Source organism: Penicillium robsamsonii (genome assembly GCF_028829455.1).
Source record: "Penicillium robsamsonii strain IBT 29466 chromosome Unknown utg000001l_segment0_segment0, whole genome shotgun sequence".
NCBI lineage: Eukaryota > Fungi > Ascomycota > Eurotiomycetes > Eurotiales > Aspergillaceae > Penicillium > Penicillium robsamsonii.
The window spans coordinates 6,363,640-6,383,916 of NW_026643219.1; the positions used below are offsets into that span (position 1 = coordinate 6,363,640).

The 20,277-nt window shown below is 49.7% G+C and overlaps 11 protein-coding genes across 11 annotated transcripts; 5 read left to right on the forward strand and 6 right to left on the reverse strand.

Annotated features, from left to right (window-relative positions):
- Positions 1-650: 650 nt before the first annotated feature.
- On the forward strand, positions 651-1,499 carry N7447_002470 (WW/Rsp5/WWP; the record flags this gene model as incomplete). The annotated part of the gene is made up of 1 exon (XM_057226745.1): positions 651-1,499. One exon carries the CDS (start codon positions 651-653, stop codon positions 1,497-1,499), a length of 849 nt encoding a protein of 282 aa, XP_057090761.1.
- An 846-nt stretch (positions 1,500-2,345) lies between these two features.
- N7447_002471 (ankyrin repeat domain-containing protein) lies at positions 2,346-3,153 on the forward strand (the record flags this gene model as incomplete). The annotated part of the gene is made up of 2 exons (XM_057226746.1): positions 2,346-2,598; positions 2,708-3,153. The coding sequence occupies 2 exons, from the start codon at positions 2,346-2,348 to the stop codon at positions 3,151-3,153; spliced, it is 699 nt and encodes a 232-aa protein (XP_057090762.1).
- A 246-nt stretch (positions 3,154-3,399) lies between these two features.
- On the reverse strand, positions 3,400-5,222 carry N7447_002472 (putative ceramide glucosyltransferase; the record flags this gene model as incomplete). Its single annotated transcript, XM_057226747.1, has 2 exons — positions 3,400-4,939; positions 5,002-5,222. The coding sequence occupies 2 exons, from the start codon at positions 5,220-5,222 to the stop codon at positions 3,400-3,402; spliced, it is 1,761 nt and encodes a 586-aa protein (XP_057090763.1).
- A 291-nt stretch (positions 5,223-5,513) lies between these two features.
- Positions 5,514-7,118, reverse strand: N7447_002473 (H3 histone acetyltransferase RTT109; the record flags this gene model as incomplete). Its single annotated transcript, XM_057226748.1, has 1 exon — positions 5,514-7,118. The coding sequence occupies one exon, from the start codon at positions 7,116-7,118 to the stop codon at positions 5,514-5,516; it is 1,605 nt and encodes a 534-aa protein (XP_057090764.1).
- Positions 7,119-7,875: 757 nt separating this feature from the next.
- N7447_002474 (uncharacterized protein) lies at positions 7,876-8,163 on the forward strand (the record flags this gene model as incomplete). Its single annotated transcript, XM_057226749.1, has 2 exons — positions 7,876-7,906; positions 7,967-8,163. The coding sequence occupies 2 exons, from the start codon at positions 7,876-7,878 to the stop codon at positions 8,161-8,163; spliced, it is 228 nt and encodes a 75-aa protein (XP_057090765.1).
- A 271-nt stretch (positions 8,164-8,434) lies between these two features.
- Positions 8,435-9,710, reverse strand: N7447_002475 (uncharacterized protein; the record flags this gene model as incomplete). Its single annotated transcript, XM_057226750.1, has 6 exons — positions 8,435-8,984; positions 9,041-9,165; positions 9,228-9,289; positions 9,346-9,377; positions 9,436-9,455; positions 9,543-9,710. 6 exons carry the CDS (start codon positions 9,708-9,710, stop codon positions 8,435-8,437), a joined length of 957 nt encoding a protein of 318 aa, XP_057090766.1.
- Positions 9,711-10,175: 465 nt separating this feature from the next.
- N7447_002476 (Hid1 family protein) lies at positions 10,176-13,243 on the reverse strand (the record flags this gene model as incomplete). Its single annotated transcript, XM_057226751.1, has 8 exons — positions 10,176-10,685; positions 10,749-11,263; positions 11,320-11,563; positions 11,612-11,965; positions 12,022-12,264; positions 12,312-12,409; positions 12,465-13,086; positions 13,148-13,243. 8 exons carry the CDS (start codon positions 13,241-13,243, stop codon positions 10,176-10,178), a joined length of 2,682 nt encoding a protein of 893 aa, XP_057090767.1.
- A 506-nt stretch (positions 13,244-13,749) lies between these two features.
- On the reverse strand, positions 13,750-14,639 carry N7447_002477 (Nuclear pore complex component; the record flags this gene model as incomplete). Its single annotated transcript, XM_057226752.1, has 2 exons — positions 13,750-14,359; positions 14,416-14,639. 2 exons carry the CDS (start codon positions 14,637-14,639, stop codon positions 13,750-13,752), a joined length of 834 nt encoding a protein of 277 aa, XP_057090768.1.
- Positions 14,640-15,051: 412 nt separating this feature from the next.
- Positions 15,052-16,913, forward strand: N7447_002478 (uncharacterized protein; the record flags this gene model as incomplete). The annotated part of the gene is made up of 4 exons (XM_057226753.1): positions 15,052-15,592; positions 15,649-16,037; positions 16,088-16,762; positions 16,818-16,913. 4 exons carry the CDS (start codon positions 15,052-15,054, stop codon positions 16,911-16,913), a joined length of 1,701 nt encoding a protein of 566 aa, XP_057090769.1.
- A 287-nt stretch (positions 16,914-17,200) lies between these two features.
- N7447_002479 (uncharacterized protein) lies at positions 17,201-18,325 on the reverse strand (the record flags this gene model as incomplete). The annotated part of the gene is made up of 2 exons (XM_057226754.1): positions 17,201-18,162; positions 18,220-18,325. The coding sequence occupies 2 exons, from the start codon at positions 18,323-18,325 to the stop codon at positions 17,201-17,203; spliced, it is 1,068 nt and encodes a 355-aa protein (XP_057090770.1).
- A 243-nt stretch (positions 18,326-18,568) lies between these two features.
- On the forward strand, positions 18,569-19,306 carry N7447_002480 (mitochondrial 54S ribosomal protein bL19m; the record flags this gene model as incomplete). Its single annotated transcript, XM_057226755.1, has 2 exons — positions 18,569-18,764; positions 18,828-19,306. 2 exons carry the CDS (start codon positions 18,569-18,571, stop codon positions 19,304-19,306), a joined length of 675 nt encoding a protein of 224 aa, XP_057090771.1.
- Positions 19,307-20,277: the final 971 nt, after the last annotated feature.

Consider the following 20,277-nt stretch of genomic DNA (forward strand, 5'->3'; position numbering starts at 1 on the left):
ATATGGCTGACTTTCCACATGGAATTTCCCTAGGGACCTCATACGGAGGGTAGAGGGAATTGCGAGCTACAGATGGCAAGGTATCTTCTTACTCCCGAGAACATGCCCCTGAGATACCCGTCTGAGTGCATGGCCAGAATTCACTATTGCAGTTTGCACTGTATCCCAGAAACAAATCAACAACAAATCAGGCCAAACCAGAAATAGAGAAATCAATCACTGTGTTCAACCTGTGTAGACTATGTGAGAACTCACAACGGGATGATCAAGATGAACCCTCCACGAAGGGGGGACTCTTAGTAACATGTTGAGAATGCCGAGATGGCAACTACTAGCATGGTGCCATGCCATCGAAGTCAAAGCCACGATGCTGAGCCACAACGCGGAGCTGTAGAAGAGTTCAACATAGTAACCATTTGTTATTCTGACAGGGAAGTGAGATCATGCTCCGGTGTTGGTGCACTAAAAGCCTGTATACTTTCACGCTAATCCTAGTAGGGCTAGCGTATAGACTGTCCCATTAAAGTAGGCGGTGACGCCAAGGTGCCCCGCACGGACCATGCATTTCGACTGGTAGATTGCGCATCCTTCTCTTTCTCTTTTGTCAATTGGTTACCTTTCGGCAAGAATCATTGCTTCCATTGCCCAGAATGTCTGACTCACCAGAAACATCAGTATCTGCCTCGAAAGAGCGCGCCAGTGGCTCACCCAGCCCTGCTCCGTCGAACCCTGCGACGGAAGCCAAGCATGACATCGACAGTCCGGAACTCGAGGTGCCAAAGAATGAAGGACCCCAACCAACTGAGGAACCGGAGACTGAGATATCGAAATCGCATTCCGATGAACGCGAACAAGGTGAACTGACATCTGAACCACCACTCCCCGATGAAGTCCCACCACCACTTCCCACCGAGGCTCCGCCCGCACAGGCCGAGGATGATGGATGGGAACCCGCATGGGACGCCACCGCACAAGCATATTACTTTTACAACCGCTTCAGCGGAGTCTCACAGTGGGAAAATCCCCGTGTGCCCCAGGTCCCAGCAGTCGCAGCGACCCCAGCTGCACCCGGCACAGCAGACAGCCACCAAAGCGCAGCCCCGGAAAAGAAACCAATCCTTGGTGGCTACAATCCCGCGATCCACGGTGATTATGACCCCACGGCACCGTATGCGCAATACCACGAAGAGCCAGAACAGCCCACGAGCGCAGTCGGTCTCGACCCATCCGCAGCATATACAGCTACCGGCACATTCAATCGTTTCACTGGACGATGGCAAGCTGACACAATCAATCCGGAAAATCACAATGACGAGAACAAGTCTCGGCGACAGATGAACGCTTTCTTCGACGTTGACGCCGCGGCTAACAGCCACGATGGCCGGAGCTTGCGTGCAGAGCGCAGCGCCAAGAAGTTGACAAAGCAAGAGTTGAAGCAGTTCAAGGAGAAGCGTCGTGAGAAGAAGGAAGAGAAGAGGCGGGCTTGGCTCAGAGATTAGGCGCTTGTGGCTGACTGTTTGTTTGAGTTCTGGGAGGGACGGAGGGCTGTTTGATGTATTCTCTCGTTGCCACCCGTCGCATTGCCATTTCGGAGTCTTTTGATACCATCCCACCGGATGTGGGACTCGGCGTTTGAGCTTGATTGATTTGTTCTTCTCTGGGCGTTCTGCCTTGCATGTGGATAGAGGCAGACCGGAAGTCCGTCTGCCTCTCCACGATTGTGTAAAGTCATTTGTACCATGTATCCTGTATCAACATAATGATCGTCTCGACATGAGACTCTTTCCGTAATTTGAATTCGTAGTATGCGCGTCTCGTGATTGGCATCCATGTTCATTCGACGTCTATTGTTGTACCGTTGACTGATAGCCCACTATCAGTCACATGACCGGCGATATCAAATTATTTTTTGCGACGATCGCTTCATTTGTTGCCAGGATACTTCACGCTAGAAAACAAAGAACTGAAAGCAAAGGTAAGATTGAATGTACTCCCTAATTATTGACTTTCAAATTCGTGGAAAAACATCTTGAGCACCGTTTCCCATCTTGTGGCTGTTGTCCTTGACATTGACATGCTTATCGACGACCTTGAATTGCAAAGCATGGATATATCATGGGGCGCAGGCTGTCGTACTACGCAAAATCCCCAATTCTCCCAAAGTCATTTATGACTTTACAGACATCACATCCTTTGTCTTCTTGTCACTTGTTTTGCCATCTTCAAATCGTGAACAACCGACTTCTTACTGACACCCCACTCTAGCTACATCAAATAAAGTGGGATATCAAAAAACCCCTACTAAAAAGAATACCAAACACTTGGTTCATTATCCATCATAAATCATGTCCACTTCAACATCATCACAGGCAAAGCCTTCAGTGCCAATCGCACTTTCCGCCGAGGCGGTTGACGATCTTATCTATGACGCCCGAGCAGGTGACCTCGAGGCCCTAAATGAGGACGTCGCCAACTTGGCCAGCCAACACAGCTGCAACGAGTCTCAGATCGTGGCATCCGCCATCGACATGGCTGATGAGAGCGAGGGCGGCTCGGGATCTTGCATTCTGCACTTCCCCGCTGCGAATGGAAACGCAGGTATGTCAATTGAACGAATTATTTGGCTTCGACTTTTTTACATGTCATGTCAAATAATTTGTTTTCTCTCCCCTCCCGCATCTTTCTTGTATTTACTAACACCACTTAGAAATCCTCAAAGCTCTGATCCAAAAGCTGTCATCCGCAGATGCTGCCCAGCGTACCGCGCTTGTTAACCACCGCAACAACTCTGGCAACACGCCCTTGCACTGGGCTGCGCTTAACGCGCACCTGGAATGCGTTAAGGCTCTTGTCGAAGCTGGCGCAGACCTTGATGTTAAGAACGATGCTGGTCACGACGCTGTGTTCCTCGCTGAGCGGACGGCGTGGGCTGCTGTTGAGGGCGACGAGGAAGCGGAGGGTGCTGAGGGCAATGATGGCCAGACTCAGGAGATTGAGATGACTATTGGAGAGAACGAGGGCGAGGAGAAGTCTGGTGAGAGTGCTGGTGAGATGTCTGCAGGCAGACAGGTTGTTGAGTGGCTCCTGAATTCCGATGTTGGTGCTAGTTTGGAGAAGGGGGCTACCGAGGGCGAGGCTAATGGATCTGCTTGATTTAAATCAATGAGGTCTCGGGATGACATCGCCTTTATGGGTAGGGAAATGATTGAAGAAAAGTTTAAGATTTCACGCATAGAATCGGAGATATGGGTACATTCTATTCATTTGCATATGTTGTTTGTTAGTGTCTATATTAATGCATTTTTGATTTTCTCCATCATAATATTACATTGACAGACGTTGCAGGGCTTTGCTGCTTTAGTATACATAACCTTCGTATGCTCTCATCTACACATCAATTCAATCACTGCGGACCTTGCCCGCTACCGCCCGGGTAGAAGACGAAACATCCACAGACAGAGTGGGGGTATCAATCTCCCGAACTTTCGCATCGAAGCCGACCTTAAAGCGCCGGTCTCGCCAGACGACTGTCACACCGCCATACACCGCCATGATCCAGATGGGCAGGGCCAGCAGTTCGCGGCCGAGCCAGGCGGCAAACCATTGCATGAACGGGCGGCGAGTAGTTTGGGATGATCGGTAGCGTTGAGGCCGAGCAAAAACCGGGGTATCCTCATCCAATTCAATGCATTTCGCCGAATGCAGCTTGATATACAATGTCCAATCGATCAAGATCCAGGAGACCATGCCGAGTGCGAACAAAACAAAAAATGCAGTCCAGGTTCCAAGATGGGCAGCAAATTGCACGTCTTTTCGCTCAAGATACGGGGCCAAGGCGGTTGTGATGCCCCAGGCACCATAGATTGTGCATAGGAATGACTCAGTGCCGGGCTCGACAAGCGTAGCAAGTAGAACGGTAAACTTACGCACTCGCAGCCATCGGACACGACGAGCGATGTATGCCGGCACGCTCATGTTGGCAACAGGCTGAATAGCCATGTCACCAAAGACCATGGCATGCTTGCCCCAACGCTCGCCAAGCTCTTTCTCTTCCTGCACCTGCTTCCTCCACAGCAGATCACCGATCAGATGATCTTCGCAAATGTTGTCGGAGAAGAAATCGATGCCGGGATGGCGAGCCTCGGGACCCGACGGCGAGGAACTGGTGAGATAGTCGAGATGGGAGCGGCGGAACATGTTGGATTTTCCAACGATGCACGGCGCAACGAGAACAGTGTTGATCGCGGTGTACATTTTCGCGTGCGCGGAGGACAGGAACAGCTCTTCCAAGCGACCGCCTCCAGTCGCGATCATGGCTGCAGGCCCATCCTCCGGACGCACGCACGGCATCGCTGCGGCCGCCGTATCAGAAGCCGTAGCTTGCGGGTTGGCATCCACGAGCGCCTGCCGCTCTTCACGTAGGTTGCTCTCTCCTGTCACATCCACAGCCACGGGTAGATGATGCACGAACTTATGTTTCTTCCTGGACGAAGGCCCAGTCCCACACAGTCTGTCCACCATCCGGGCACAGACTCCCTTCCCGACCCAGACATTGCAGTCAATGATCCAGACGATATCTCCTTTCGCTTCACGGTATGCGCGGCTCATATTCCGGATCTTGGGATTCGGTCCGAGCGCGTACAAATTGTTGCCATCTTGCTGCAAAAGCGGATCTTCGTCTTCAACTAAAATCCGCGCGTCAAAATGCGGGAAGTCGGTGATTAGCTTGCGAAGGGTAGGGTAGGCCGGGTCGTCGCGTGTTGATACACAGAGACGAATGCTGAGCTTGTCCCATGGGTAGTCCTGCCGAAAGGTGGCAGCGAGGCAGTCATATAGGTGTGGCTCGAGGCCCTTGACAGGCCGGATGGCGGTGACGTGCGGTGCGTCGGAGGCATTCGTTAGCCGTGACCGATGCGGCTGGCCGAGAAAATATTTCCATCTGAGCAGAAAGCAATTGCATTAGTGATATATTTTAATTCAGAATAGTAGTCGGAACCATACATCTGAAAATATCCCAGGCCGCAAACTCCCAGTATGAATGTATACCAGATCAGGGCAATCCAACCGACTGCGACGGACACATTGAGCGCGTCATCGTCAGACCCGAGGAACGAAAAGGTAGGCTTTAGCATGAGACACGAAGAGAAGGCGACATAAACGCAGACGCAGAAGAGAATGACATTCTGGAGAAGGAGGAGCAATCGGATGCGGGTGGAAATCATTTTTAGCAGCTGTCCCCGCCGAGAAATCTACAGGACACGTGCATTGGACCAACCAGATAACATTCTCTTCCAGACTACTCTAAATATCGAAATAAATAGCTGGCTGCTTGCAAAATAGTTGCCTGCTCGGAAGCTCCGGATGTATAGATAAGTACTTATGTAGTTCCATTCCCGAAATTCTATTCGTTTAGTCTCGAATAGGAATATGACAAAAAAAACCAAAAAAACGATTTCCTCCAAACTCCGAGACCTATCCCCATGATACTGAAACCAAATGTAAACTCCCATTAATCATGTTTTCTTCTTCTTCCGGACCAAACTCGCATTGAGCACATTGACACCAGCCGGCTCTGACGGGGCTGGTTGTGTGTCCTTCGATTCACTCGGTGGTTGGATACCACTCACGACGGGCGTGTTGCCTTCGCCCAATGACTTCTTTCGCTTGCGGATCAGTCCTAGATCTAGGACATTGTTTGGATTGGTATTGACAGGCTGGGAGGTAGCGGTGCTCGTGGCATTGCTGCCGACAACCTTCTTCCCCCATGTAAGCTCGTCCGCCAGGGAAGAAACTTGGTCAACGTAGAGTTTGGTACTGGCGATGACTTCTTTCTCGTCATAGAAATGGTCTAGAACCGAATCCATCATCGTTTTGTAGTCAGCTTCGCCGAGGACGACCTGTCCACGCCCGGCCTCTGGCCAGTCGAAAGGGTTGACAGTGCTAGATCCATCATCCCAGGGAAGTTTGGGGGAAGTATCGGCAGTCGTGAAATTTGTTGCTGCCTCTGTTAAAGTGGCGTTTTCTTCAGACTGGCTAGAGCCACTCCGTGCTTTCTCTTCGTTCGCAATGGTCTCAGAAATCTGTGTTCCGTTGGAGACTGGGCCATTGCCAGAGGAACCACGTGTTTGGCTTTCCATTGATGTCGAGTTCATCAGACCAGGAGGATTGATGACCAACCATAAGAAGCCGACTAACCGACCAGCAGAGCATTCTTGACGGAAAGACATCATCTCCCAGAATTGGTCCAAGGACCGTACGCTACGCCAGCGTCCGACATTAGCGGCGGCGGGCTGACCTTCCTTCTCCCCGGGAAGTTCACTATCCAGGTCGATGAGGAAACGAGTTTTGGGATCATCTGGGAAACGAGGTACCAAGCAGCGAGGAGGAGCCGAGGGGTCGTGGCACAATTGCTTCAGTGGGTAGCTGTTGAGCCACCGTGGGCGATCTTTCGCATCGGCCTTGGCCGTAGGCGGGAAGAAATTGCGAGTCTCAAAGCGGTCACAGCTTGGAACGATCAAGTATGCGGTAGCAGAGGCCTTGGCAGCTTCGACTGTTTGATCCAGCGCTTTCGGTTCTTGAAGAGCAGATTCTGGTTCGTGCTCGCGTAAAATTGGATCTAGAACACGACACCACCATTTGATTAGGCCTCGATCGTCCAGAACGTGCTTTTCGGGGTTCTCAATGCTGCCCGGGAACAGGTACTGATTCTGGGCGCGGGCGAACAGCGACACGACCAGTCGTACACCGGGCCGTTGGCGGGTCCGAGCCAGAAATGAGAGAAATGTGTTAGAGACCAGCCTCAGGATAGACACCTTGCGTGGCAATTTTAGGAGATGCAGGAAACCAGTCGAGTCGGCCTTGGAGACGAAGATGGTGGTCAAGTGGGCCGTGTTGTAGACCATCACCTCCATTCCGAAGATAATTGTCTCACCGTCATCATTGGAGTCAATTGACACTGAGAGGAAATGATTTTCGCAGAATGTCGGTTCGGAGACCTGGCCCGGCGGAGCTGCAAAGAGAGCTTCGCATGGAATGGGTGTTGAGGAGACATGGCGAACGGTGATCTCAACCCCGGTGGGGAGCACCTTGGCCAAGAGATCTCCCAGATCTGCCGCCATTCTCGTTCATCCAATGAGAGTCGTGGAAAAGGTGAAGAGAGGAGCTGGAGACCGCGGAACTCGATTTCGCGCCCCTTGGAGATCACGTGCCAGGAACATAGATGGACTGCCGGTTTAGGAAGGTTGATATGTTGACATTTGGCTAGAGCGTTTTGATCGGGTCGTTCAACTGTGTAGGTAGTGAGGGAGTGGAGGTGTCAGCAATGGAATTAAGACCGGGTTGGTTATGTAGAATACGTGAGTGAAAGAACTTGGGGGTGCTTTGTGCTGCTCAATACATATATCAAAAGTTATACATAGAAAATCTCTTGCACAAAGGATGCATTTCCTGCCCCTTTTTTACCATCTACATGTAAAAGTGAGAAGGGCGAGAGAATGTCTTAAAGGCATCTATATTGGAAATAGAATATCTGAGACCACTAAAAGATACTAAAAAAGACTACTAAACAGACACCAGAAGGCTGCATGCGCGGCCATCTACCCTTGTAGTAATATGAGCCAATACCTTGTGTTGAAAAGCGTGGAACCTCTGTTTGCTCATCAGTTCTTTCGCTTCGCCTGTCTTTTCCGACATCCACGACTTCCATCCACCACTGAAACTGCTACTTGTGGACACAAGCAGGACTATAAATACCGGTTAAGGCGAGTAAGACTAGTGTGATTGATATTTTATCGGACACGAAATGCATGGCTTCTACAATACTTACATCAAGCGCAACAGAGCCTCAACTTCATTACTCTGAGAATACCTATCATGATGTCTCACAGACGTTCTGGAGACCTCACAGGTGAGCCTACATTTGTGTCACCTCGTTGTGCTCAAACAAGTCACTAACTTTGCACCCCAGTGCCTGACCTCAACACGCAGGAGGTATGCATCCAGCTGCAGATCCGGTACGCCTGTGGCCACTCCACAGGCGGCGAGTTCATAAAATGTCAACGCCACATGGAAAAAGAGGACGAACGCTGTGCTGGCCGTCAAATCCAGCATATCGATGTCAAGAATTCGCCACATAAGTGCCGTTTATGCCTGCGAAGCGAGTGAGACATGATATGGTACCCATTTGGGAGGAGTTAATGCATGTCTTTATCTTGGAAGTCTTAGGAAGGGTAAAGACGGAGAGTTGAGACACATGAATATCGAATTGAAGGAGGAGCCGGTACTTTCTATCTTTGAATCAAGGAAGCGCTCGGAAGGAAACCCGACCAGGGCTATTAACCCAAATCCCAGTAAAAGGCCACGCGAGGGGTGTCAATGTAATTGGGCGCATGAGGTACTGTATGGCCTTAATATCACTTGTGGGGCATGGCTTTACTCAGAAATGAGACGCAACAGCATCTAAATCATCGGCATTGAGCAGAATGACCCCTTCTCTCAAAAGAGTCCTCCACACAAGGTTGCGGGTACGAATTGGGAAGTACGGCGTGTTCCAATATCTAGCACCAATTCCGCGCTCATTTGCAGTGGCGATTTGCTCTCGGAGAGCTTTGAGTTGGTCGTCTGAGAGAATTGGATCCGTGTCGGCGGTTATCTTGCCGACGGCTGCCTGGAAATCTGTTGAAGCAACGGGTGAGATAACGCCAGTTACGTCGGCATACTTGGGATCATCGAGATCTGCGAGAGGGGCATCGAAAAAGTAGTCTCGGTCTTTGATGGGTGCAACCATGTCGAATGGCGTCTCTCCCGTGCCAATGATAGTGACCGGACCATTGATAACGGTCTTGCCATCCTTGACGGTAGTAAGATAGCCCTTCTCTCGTAGAGGTTCTAAAGCAGCAATGACAGCTTTGAACGTCTCTGGGCCGGATGTCTTCACATCGATGAAGAAGTAAAGTGTTTGGTCGGGAACAGTATCCCACACACCGCTATTTTAATAAAGAATTAGCTGTGAAACCATATTGGGCCCTGGTCAGATACTCACTTTTTAGTAGGCGATGTTATAAATGGACTATCGGGGTTCTGGCGCGCCAGAACGTCTAGAATTGGATTGATATACAAGGATTCAAGTGTACGTGACTCCGTCAGGGCAGATTCATCATGGCCAACCTTGCTTGGTTAGTCTGCTACCCAGAAAAGCGGGGAATATCGCATAGCTTAACTAAACTCACATAGAGGGTACCGTTGTATAGCCAGACATCAGCTTCGGTAGATGTGCAGCCATGCGAGAGGCCTGTGCATGGTAATGTTAGGGGTAATTAGACATTAGGTACTAGAGCTTAAACATACCGGTATAGAAAGGTTCGTCTCGCCAATAGTCACTTTGATATAATCAGTATATGATTAATTAGGAGCGAGCACCATGAGAAGTATCCTTACTTGTGAGAATGAACAGGGATCTAGACATTCGCCAGGGTTAACATTGTCCAGATGGCCGAAAGCCCTATAGAGAGTTTATCGATATATGATACCGCAAATAAACTCACAGGTAAGAGATCTCTTGTTAAGTCAGTGGGATACCCATAGTCTGAGCTGCCGTGGGTGTTTCCCAAGATGCTCTGGAGGCTAGAGGTGATCGCCGCAATGGCTGGATCCGGACCCGCGAGGAGAGACACAATAACGCCAGAGAGGAATAACATCACGGCCGAGAGCATGAGCGGACAAAATTACCCAATCAATTGATTTCCCTTCACGTATCGAGCTGGAGTTTAGAGAAGGCGCAATTGAATTGACTGAAAATTGAAGAGGCAAATTGTAATGACGATCGGAACTCGGACTCACGTGTTTACTAGGGGGTTTGTATCCATGACCATAAGGTCGAGGTGGAATATTTCATGATTTGAGTACATAGCTGTTTTTTATCTATCATATGGTAGATTCCTTGACTATTAGAAAAAGATCACCCAAATACTCAAGATGCGCGGCCTATTGTTTACTACAAGAAAATCGAGAATAGTAATGTATGATGTTTGGCACGAATGCCAGAAAGTGCTAAAAAAACATGAAAATCACAAGACTAGCTCTGTCACCCAAGAAGCTCGAGGACGGATGATAGCGAGATTGTCAAAGAAGAGATCAAGTAGTGAATGAAAAACTATGTACGTCACGGGAATATGACCCTAAACCTCCCGCACACTTGGTGAAGAGGCAGCTCCGGAGTCTTGTGAGTTCCGACCCCGAAGGCTGAGGTTTCCGATGCGTTGGACCAGGTTACTGCCCACTGCATCAACTGCACCCTTGGGCGCAAGCAAGGTTGGGCCTTGAGCAGCAGCTTCTTGTACTCTGAAGAGTTTAATGGCTGTGCCGTTCCAGACACCAACTGTTCCTGGAGTTGCACCAGAAGCGGAGCCGACTACCATCTCGCTGGAGAAGATGAAGCCCCACAGTAGCGATTCGTACCAGCCCATGGAAAGTGCTGACCACTCGAATGATTGCACGCGAACGGGGGTTGGTTCGGAGATTATACTTGTAACCTCGGGCTCTTCAGCAAATGATGGGAGGTTATGTATTAGTGTGCGGGCCTCCGGGCTAGCTGCGCTTGCAAGCGCTGCATCAGGGATGTGAGGTGCAATGGCTGAGATGATGGTGAGGATCGTGTGCAAAGGCAGTTCGGGCAACCAGGACTCGAGCTGGGAAATGTTGTTAGTAGCGAAAAATTTGGAGGAAAGGTGGTTTGATCTGTATAGACTTACCCATGGGACGGTTGGTGTGAAGCCACTGGCAGAGGGAGTGAATATAGCAGACATACTTGTCTGACTGGTCATGCTGTTCTGTCGGGAGAAAGGAGGATGCCCAGCAGGTTTCTTTCCCCGTGCCTTTTCGGACATTGCCCGCACCTGCTGAGCCCCGTTCTCATCTATAGTGGATGTCACGGATGGTCTACGTGAGGTTTGAGCTGAGAATGATGATTGAGATGGAGTCTGTGTTCCCTCTTCCTCACGTTCCTCATCGGAATCGTCATCGCCAATTGCAAATGGGCTGTTCTCTTCGGGAATTCTAGTCAACGGCGACCGGGCACCCGAAGGTGTGTGTAGATCATCATCTGACTGTGAAAGTGTAGGGCTGACGGCGACATCTGAAGAACTACCAGCTTTCCGCTTTTCATTTTGTCGCTCAATCTCTTGCTGGCCACTCTCGAGAGTGAAAGCCCGCACGGCTTCAAAGCGTTGCTTATATTTCAGTATCGAATAGACAAGATATGGGTTGGCTAGATAAAGTCAGAAATGGCTTGGCCGAAGGAGAAGATCCGGGTAGGGAGTTTACCGGTGAACTTGTGCTCGAGAATAATGTTGATGAAGTCAAGCAACGATGCAAGAAGAGTGTGGTTGGTCTCGTTTGCCAACAAGAAGCTGGGCGCAGACATAGAAGAGAAAAATTGAATGACCTTCGAGCAGGCGCTCGGAGAGATGTGTTCGATATAGGGAGCAATGTTGTTGAGGATGATCAAAAGGGCGGGATATACAGTGTCCAGATTCCCTTTGCTGGTTGTCATCAACGTGTGAATCGACTGAGGCGGTTAGTATGGTGGTATGATGTTGGAGGGCAAAAGACAAACCATGATCAAATAGTCGGCATAAGACCCCCGGAACTTGAGTAGCCGGATCGACTGTGGTAAGGTTTCTTGGGCTTCGAAGCTGTTGTTTAGACTCTTCCCAAATGTTGGCTCCGCGCTCATCGTCTGAAGGATGAAAACGCACATCCGGACTATTCCTTGCTTGGAAGCATCCATTCTATACTCCATCGCATAGAAGATACATAGGACAAGGAAGTCATGAGAGCGATTAGAGTCGATGATAAATGACCGGAACCTTTTGTTGCATTGCAAGGTCTCCCAGAAAAGGACCAACATCTCAGGGGCCCATTTCACCGATTTTTGACTCCCAGGGAGATAAGAAGCAGTGGCTTGCATCTGGTTTGATCAATTAGTATAATTTCTGAATACATGGTTTAGCAGAGAGTAAATACCGGCTGGTTCAGAATTCTCGTCATGCCATCTACCAGGAATTGGAAATCTTGAGGTCTATGTAGCCTGCCGAAGTAATGGCGATAATAATTCTTCGGTGGAGTTCCACGGCCGTCTTCTGGAATGGGATACACCAAGAGGACAAGAAGAAGTTGCACGCAATAGATCACCAATATCTGCTTGGGGTCTTTCCAAACAACATGGTCATATGGGACTCTCCACGACGCAGGGTTATACTTCATTGCCTATTTTGAATTAGCATGGCTCCCACCGCCGATTGAGCAGAACATACTGTATTGAGAAGGGAGCAAAGGAGGGTCAAGACAGCCTGCTTATCTTGGCAAGTTGTGATGTAAGTAATTGCCTTGACGCCTTGGACGGGCAATGTATCTATACTAGTTAGTAAATGTTGGAATACCTTGGCCGCATCAGACTCCGGACTCACTAGATGGCAAATACATGGCCTTTCCAGTCAGTGTAAGCATAAGCCGTAGAATCTCGCATCGGTTACTCTCCAATGTTTTGTTGGACCCCATAGCCGTGTTGCAGCCAACGCCACTCTGCCAAATTGAAAAAGAGACCTTGCTCTTTGCACTTGGAAGTCGAGGGATTGTGAAGTCGGCAAAGAAGAGCAAGTCCATCAATGTGTCTATCAACTCCTCGGCAAGAGGCTTTACATCTTCGTAATCCTCTGCGCGTGGCGATGTCGCCTCTTGGTTATCCTCCGGTTGTGCTTCGTCAAAGAGGACCTCCCCAGAAATTTGTGACTGTCTGGTCCTCCTCCTTCGAGCTGTCCAGAAGAAATTATCCTCCCATTCTTCCAGATGCTCCGCCTCGTAAACATAGGGGAGGAGGCGAGTGAGGATCCGAATGCAGTTGAGGACATCGCGCTCGGGGGCAAGATCAGGGTCGGGAAACGAGGGATGGTTTTTCAAAACAGTTAGTCGCGAGGTGACTGCGAGGAGAAGTGTCTGGAAGTTGGGCAAGGCATGATCGCGCGTGCGTCGTATGTCGGCCGGTGTGAAAAGGCTAAAGACATCTTCGGTTGATTCAGGAAGCTCCCAGAACTGCCGGTGTGGTTAGCCTCAAAGTCTTCAGGACAGATAGTCATTTTGTATCAGGACGTACTCTGGTCCAGTAGGGGTCGTCTGCGGGGATCTCCTGTTCCTCCGAGAGGCGGAAGATGCCCTGTTTGAAGACAAGCTTGGACTCCGAAGCTCCCATAGCGGAAGGAAAGAGCTGCTAGATCACGCCGTTGTGGGCTTCATGCAGATTCTCACAGTAAATGTTAATGTGTAGGTGAGAGGTTGCCTATCTGCCAAGTGATAGAAGTGGTTGGCGGTCCTAATCGTCCGGGCGCGGGATCTTGGCCTGAACACGGGGTATGGAAGATCGGTTCAATGGCACCACGATTTACAGTGGACGAAGATCACAGCAGAATGTTAACTCGTCTAATATACGCCTCCCTTGTTTATATTATTACCTTTTATTCGCATGTATCAAAATACACTTTTGGCATCCATCCGTACCGAGGGACGGAAAAGATATCCAACAGCCCGATTTTTCTAAACAAACAAATATTTGTCAAATGAAAACAGCTTGTAATAATAAACCTTGAATTGGTATCTTTGTAGTACATTGTGAATGAAAGACCCGCTATGACATGAAACACCATAACCATGAATGACCCAAGCGCCCGTTTGCGAAATTGTTCAGAAAACCGCAGAGAATCAGAGAGTTCCTCCGCTGGCCGAAAGCCGCCGGCTCCTCTCATATAGCCACTTGTTCTTGACTCCCAAATTTCCCCGTTTGCCCATGAGCGGGGAAGGCGTACTTGGGCCCATGCTCGAGGTCGACTCTCCAAAGGAGTTACTTCGAGCCAGAGGGGATGCAGAAGATCCAAAGCTCTGGGACCCAAAGCTCTGGCGTTGAACGGATTCTCTGCCTCCATTTGACATTGCCCCATTTGACATTGCTTTGTAAAGAAGAGGGCTGGAGGCAGGCGAGAAGGGTGTGCCGATGGAAGAGCGTCGCTCAGAGAAGCTTGCATTCGCGGACATAGGCGAGCTCTGCCTGCTTGCAGGGCTGGCCTTCCGTGAAGTGGAAAGTCGGTATCTGGGTGGGGTAACATATGTTGTCCCAGGGGTTGCTGGTGGTGTGACGGCAGGATCCAAGCCAAGAAGTGAGCGTTGGGTGGGGGTAAGAGGAATGTCGGAGAGGTCATCCTTTGGCCGGAAGAGGGGATAGAGCGCCACTAGGATATTGAAAACAAAGAAGAGCTGGAGCATGAATAACGGGATTTCTTGATACAAATGGTTGGTATCAAAAATTTGGCGTGAGCTTGAACAAGGCTGTTAGCACGCGACGCGACGCACCGGAGTTCTTATCGCACTCACTAGTTTTTGATGGTAGATCCAAATGTCCAGCTCATTGCCAAAGCTGCGCCGTTCCAAACCAACTTCTTCACATTTTTCTGATCAAATGTAGCTGCATTTTGGCGCCGGACGATCTCATCCAACTGAGGGTGTCGCCATTTTCCAGGGGTCAGGTTACCCTCTGGGGTGGGAGGAGCCAGCGGAGGTGTCGCTTTTGGGGTAGAAGGAAGAGATTGAGTCGCCATTGCTAATGTGATGAAGCTGACGTCGAGGGTAGAGAAAGAGGTGGGATTGACTCGAGACTAGAATTGTGAAGTTAGCCACCGATCCGTATATGCTTAGACCGTTTTTTTCTTTCTCTTTTTGACAAGACGGATTGCACTCACTGATATTATGAGCTTGTTCAGCACTTACCCGGGGCGAAATAAACACGAGGAACTGTTAGTTAGTAATGCATGTAGCTATGAACAATTGTTGTTTTAGAAATCCATTATTGTTGACCATGAGACGGGTTGACGATCCTAAAGTGGCTGCGCTCGGCGCTCGAGGAAGGGGTTGCACGGGCCTAAGTTGACCCGGCCAAGCTGACACACCCCTTATCGTGCCCCTCAACGTCATAGTCCTCGATTGTTGACGTTTCTTCCTCTGCACACCGAAATGGCTACTGATACTTCACTCGTGGAGAAGCTAGATGCTTTGGTGGCGGATGTACTCGCTGACTGGAATATATACACTACCATTGTCGCCGGGATTGTCGTCACCTTTGGGCTTTACTCTCTCATCTCGTCTCAAGATCCAGATGTGCATCCGTTCTTACTTGCTCGCCAATCTACAGCATCTCCAATCCGCCAACAGGGTGAATCTGCTACTTACAGGTGCCTGGAAACCCCTCATGGATTGCCCCTCCGTTTCGGACTGAATGTCAAGGACCCGGGCGCTCCGAAATGGACTGGCGGTCGAAGAGGAGACCTGCGCGACATTTGGAAGACCGCTATGCGTGGAGCTTTGAATGAGGATGGTACTATGTCGGGAAAGCAAGGCAAGATCTACACTGTCCTAGGTCGAAAGGCTATCGAACACTCTTTGGACCAAGTGACGCAAGAAATCAACGTTATCGGTCATCATCTCCAAAACTCCGACGCGAAGACGGTGGCTGTTTGCCTTACAGACTCTATCGAGCTTCTAGCTACAATCTTTGGTATGCCGATTGTTATTTCGTGTGCTAGTCTTGATGTCTAACATTGCTCAATCTAGCTGGTGCTTTCTATGGATACAAGACGGTCATTGTGCCGCACAATCTTCCAGCAGAGACACTATCAGCGCATCTACAACAGGCAAATGCGGATGTTCTCATTGCTGAAGCCGGATCTCTCGATCTATCTCTTATTGCCAAGGGTAACAATCAATTATCGCTCGTCCTTTGGGTCGCCAAGTATGGCAACCGACACATGGACTGGAACGAAGTTCCTGAGGTCGGCAAGAATAGTCTAAAGGTTGCAGTTTGGCATGAACTACTCGAGGAGTTCAAGGAACTCACCAGCTGTGATGTACCCCAGTATGACCCAAAGACAGAAACCCCCGCCGTCAGCACTGTTTGGCCGTCCTCCTCACAGTCCGGCAAATTCATCGAATTCCAGCCAGAGGTAAGACCGACCTGACCCTTGTGATACCGCTCTCACTAACATTCAGCTAGAACCTTGTGTCTGCCATTGGGGCCATAACCTCCTCTCTCCCCCGTACCCAGCGTTTCAACCCAACTGATATTGTTCTTTCTATCGACTCTCTTTCACGGTCCTACCCGCTTTGCACAACTCTGGCTGCACTGTTTGCCAACTCATCCATCGCCCTTAACTCTGTCGCTGGAGAGAATGTTGATTTTGCCTTGGCTACGGCTGGCGTGTCTCCCACAGTCATTGTCGCTTCATCGCAAACCATGGCTGAGTACCACGACAATATCATGCGCCCTCACACTGGTATCATTTCGTCTCTTGGACGCTGGATCCAGGCACGGACTTTGGATGCGGGAAACATGCCGACACGCAACTTTTTCAGCCAATTGGCTCGTGTCAGCCCGACTTCTGAACTTTCGCTAGATGAAGTGCGCCTGCTGTGCATCTCCCACCGCATTGATGGCAACCCTGCTGCCCATCTTACCTCTGAGCAATTGACCGAGCTTAGAATCTTCACTGGGGCTCGGGTTGTGTATGCCTTGACCGGTCCCGGTGTTGCTGGTGCGATTGCCCAAACAAATGCTCTTGACTATAGATGCCTCACCGGTCCTAGCCACTTTGGCGCTCCACTGAGTAGCACGGAAATTACTCTGACTAATGTGCCCGAAGGCTCTTCCGACGACACAGTAGAGGGACAGGTATGCCACGCTCAATTCCACCGCTCTCACCCACAACTAACATTCACGTCTTTAGCTCACCGTCTCTGGCCCTGCTGTTGTCGGCGGCACTATTACTCTTCCCGGCCGAGCCCGCATCAGCAAGAACAATACCTTGGAATTGTGTTTATGAGCGTGTCAATCTAAATTGACCGATTGAAATAGCATTTCTTTGGAACGTACTTGAAACATGAACTGCCTGGATGTTTGGTAATGAAATTGACCAATCATTACCAAACCATTGCGTATATCCCGAAATAGCACCTAGCGGGAATCAGATGTGGCGGGTAATAAAATATCTATTCTCTGAAATACAGGCCAGCTCCAAAATACCTGGGAAGTACAGTAATATACATGCCTATGTGGCTCAATCAACACCAAAAGGAATCACAACCAAGCTCATGCGTTTCCCTCAACCTTTTATTTGAGTTTTGGCTCGAGCAATTGCTTAACCACCTTGTCATCAAGCATGTCAACGTTCTTCACTTGCTTCAATTGCGAGATCAGGACAGGCTGAAGCGCATCGCAGCGAGCCTTGAAAGCCCCAGTATCTTCTGATAACTTGGACATATTAAGGCTCAAACGCATGCCGTTGTAAAGGGCAAGGTTCTCCTCGACTCTCTCAACGTTTCCAAAGCGAGTGGTCGCATCGTCCTTGAAATTGCCTCGGGACCAGGCTGCATCAAGCTTCTGAGCATAGCCACGGACCAAGGATATATCGGCCTCCTTGATTTTCGCACAGGCGGCACTGAGTTCCAAAAGTGTACCGATAACGAAAGGCTGGTGTTTGGGGTCTTCCTCGATATTCGGAACAGAGTGTTCCTCGGCATCCATCAGGCTAGCTGCCTCCCTCGCGAGTCTCAGAGCTTTGACGGTTGGGACACCCTTGAAATCCGCTTTCGCGGCGGTCTTGTGAAGCTCGAAGAACAGACGGCGAGTGATGTTCCTGTTGCTGAGGCTCAAACCGGTACGGTTAGACTGCCTGGCGCACTCGATAATGGTTGAAAGCTTGCCGGCCTCGCTGGTTTTGCGAATAATATACTCCCACCGATCGCTGGTGATGGCATAGTTCGACATCCGGAGTCCACTGAGGTACGGGAAAAGGTTGCTGAAGTTCTTGGTCGCAACCATCATGTTGAGAACCTCGAGGGCCTCTTTCTTCGAGGGCAGCTCGTGGTGCTTCTTGGGCGTAAGAGTGAACTCTTCGTTCTCGCTGATCTTCACGACAATCGGCTCATTTTCCAATTGCTTGGCGTATTTCTCCCTGAACACACTCTTTCTCTGTCGCTTGGGAAGAGCAAGGGGTATGAACAGCTCATTGCGGAACCGCTCCAGGGCTTCGTTTAACTCGGGGGAGGGTGTTGAGGTGAAGGTTGGGATTGCTGTTCCGGTCGACTCCGATGAGCATTTGATGCTATGGTGGATATATTAATGCATACCTGAGTTTGAACCGTAGCTGCGGGCCTGCATCGGTCTCAGAATGGACTGGCGCACCGAGCTGGTGGTGCTCTGGCGGAAGAGCCTGCTCATGGCGATTTGCGCCATCGTGTGTGATCAGAGGCTATGTATGAAGCGATTCAGGGTATGAGAGTAGTAATCGCTTAAACGATACAATTTCCCCAAAGCAACAAGAAAACGAGGTTGATTGGTATCCTGGAGTTGGAGGAGAAAAAACAATCGCGTTATCGTCGAAACCCCCGAACGGGCAACAGGAGGCTTGGCGGAAATTCTGCCGATCCGGCCAAAACTCGACTCCGACTTTCTTGACTTGACATCCACATCACAAACATGGCGGCTCTACCAGCAATGCGCCCGCTGGGCTGCTTAAGGTCCTTGGTGAGGGCTTCAGAGCCTATCCAACCCTTCATCAACCGTCGATTCATTTCGACGGCCTATTCGAAGAGACCTGAACGAGTACCTCTTCCCCCGAACATGCCTCAGCAATTCCTAACCCAAATACCTCTTCGCTTCCGTCCGGATCCTGGTATGTCCTTTTAAATTGAGTTAAAACAACGCGAGCTTTACTGATTATCGCTATCTCATGTAGATCGCGAGCCCCTCAAGATCTACCCTGCTCCGCCATCTGCTCGCAAAGCATGCAAGGATCCCATTGCAGCGGTCACCGAATCGCAATTGGCAGTTCTCGACCCCACGGGTGAGCGCAAGGCAATGTTCGACTACCGACGAAACCCGAAGAGTGTCAAGACCGGCGATATCGTACGAGTGACATTCAAGAACGGCGACCCATTCAACGGAATTGTTCTGAGCATCAAGTTGCGTGGAGTTGACACTTCCTTCCTCATGCGAAACGAACTCACTCGTGTTGCTGTCGAGATGTCCGTCAAGGTCTTCAGCCCCAACGTGAACAGCGTGGAGATTGTTCAGCGATCGGAGAAGAAGCGCAGAAGGGCTAGATTGTACTACCTTAGAGACAAGGCACACGACCGTCGCAGCGTGGAGAATGTTGTGGCCAGCTATGTTCGCCAGAAGAAGGCTTTCTTGGGTGGCGGCAATCGTCGGCGGTGATCGAGTTAGAGGGCGTCTGGCGTGACCCTCATTTGCATACATGTGGCTGTATTACTACCTATCATTTTGTACTTCATCTGTGTTTATAAATTGCGAAATACAACTTTGAGCTCTTCTATTCTAGCGCTCATTCTCATAACATCCATGGATGTTTTGTTGCGACACTTGCCGCTTTTCAACACCTCGGCTCTCTTTCCAGCAATTTTGCTTTCTGTTTTCAACCGCGTGGTGGATGACGACTCCATTTTTTACCTTAAACAGCGAATGAATGTCTTTGCTCAATGTGGATATGGGTTGTCCCTTGCAATACATTTATCTCACTCTCTCTCTCTTAACATGTTTGCAATTGATAAAAGCAATTCAGTTCAATCCTTCGATGCCTGTTCGAACACTCTATTCTTCCATACCTGGAAGAAACGCCTCATCTGCACATCTTCGTGAACGAATGTAGCACGCCCTTCATCCCTCACAGACACAGATTCTATATTCTTGTCCAACAACGACGCGAGCAACCCCGTCTCTCCCATAGCTATTCTCCGAAATGTGTACGGCAGGTTTTTGTGTCCATCGCTCCAACCGGATTTTTCGCCGGAAAGTTAACTAGCTGCCATCAATATTCATATGTATAGTCTCTAACAGTATAGAAATAGCTCGTATCAAAGGAGTCCCCACTAACAATATTCGATGATAGTTAGCGGTTATATTCTAAAAAGCCCCCGGGAAAGACCCTAAAAATGACGGACAGAAAGATGATAACAAAGTGGTTTTTATAGGAGCGCTAGACTTTCTCTACAGGAGTACGAGCGATTTAGATCTTATAGGTATTTTAGAGTAGGGTATATATCGAGTTCATAGAATATCCCTTGAAAATCGAGAGATAATCTCATTCTTACAAGGGCATGTACATTGGTTGGCACGATGGACCCCCCCCCCCCCCCCCCCCCCAAACCTGCCGTATATGTGGCAGTCCA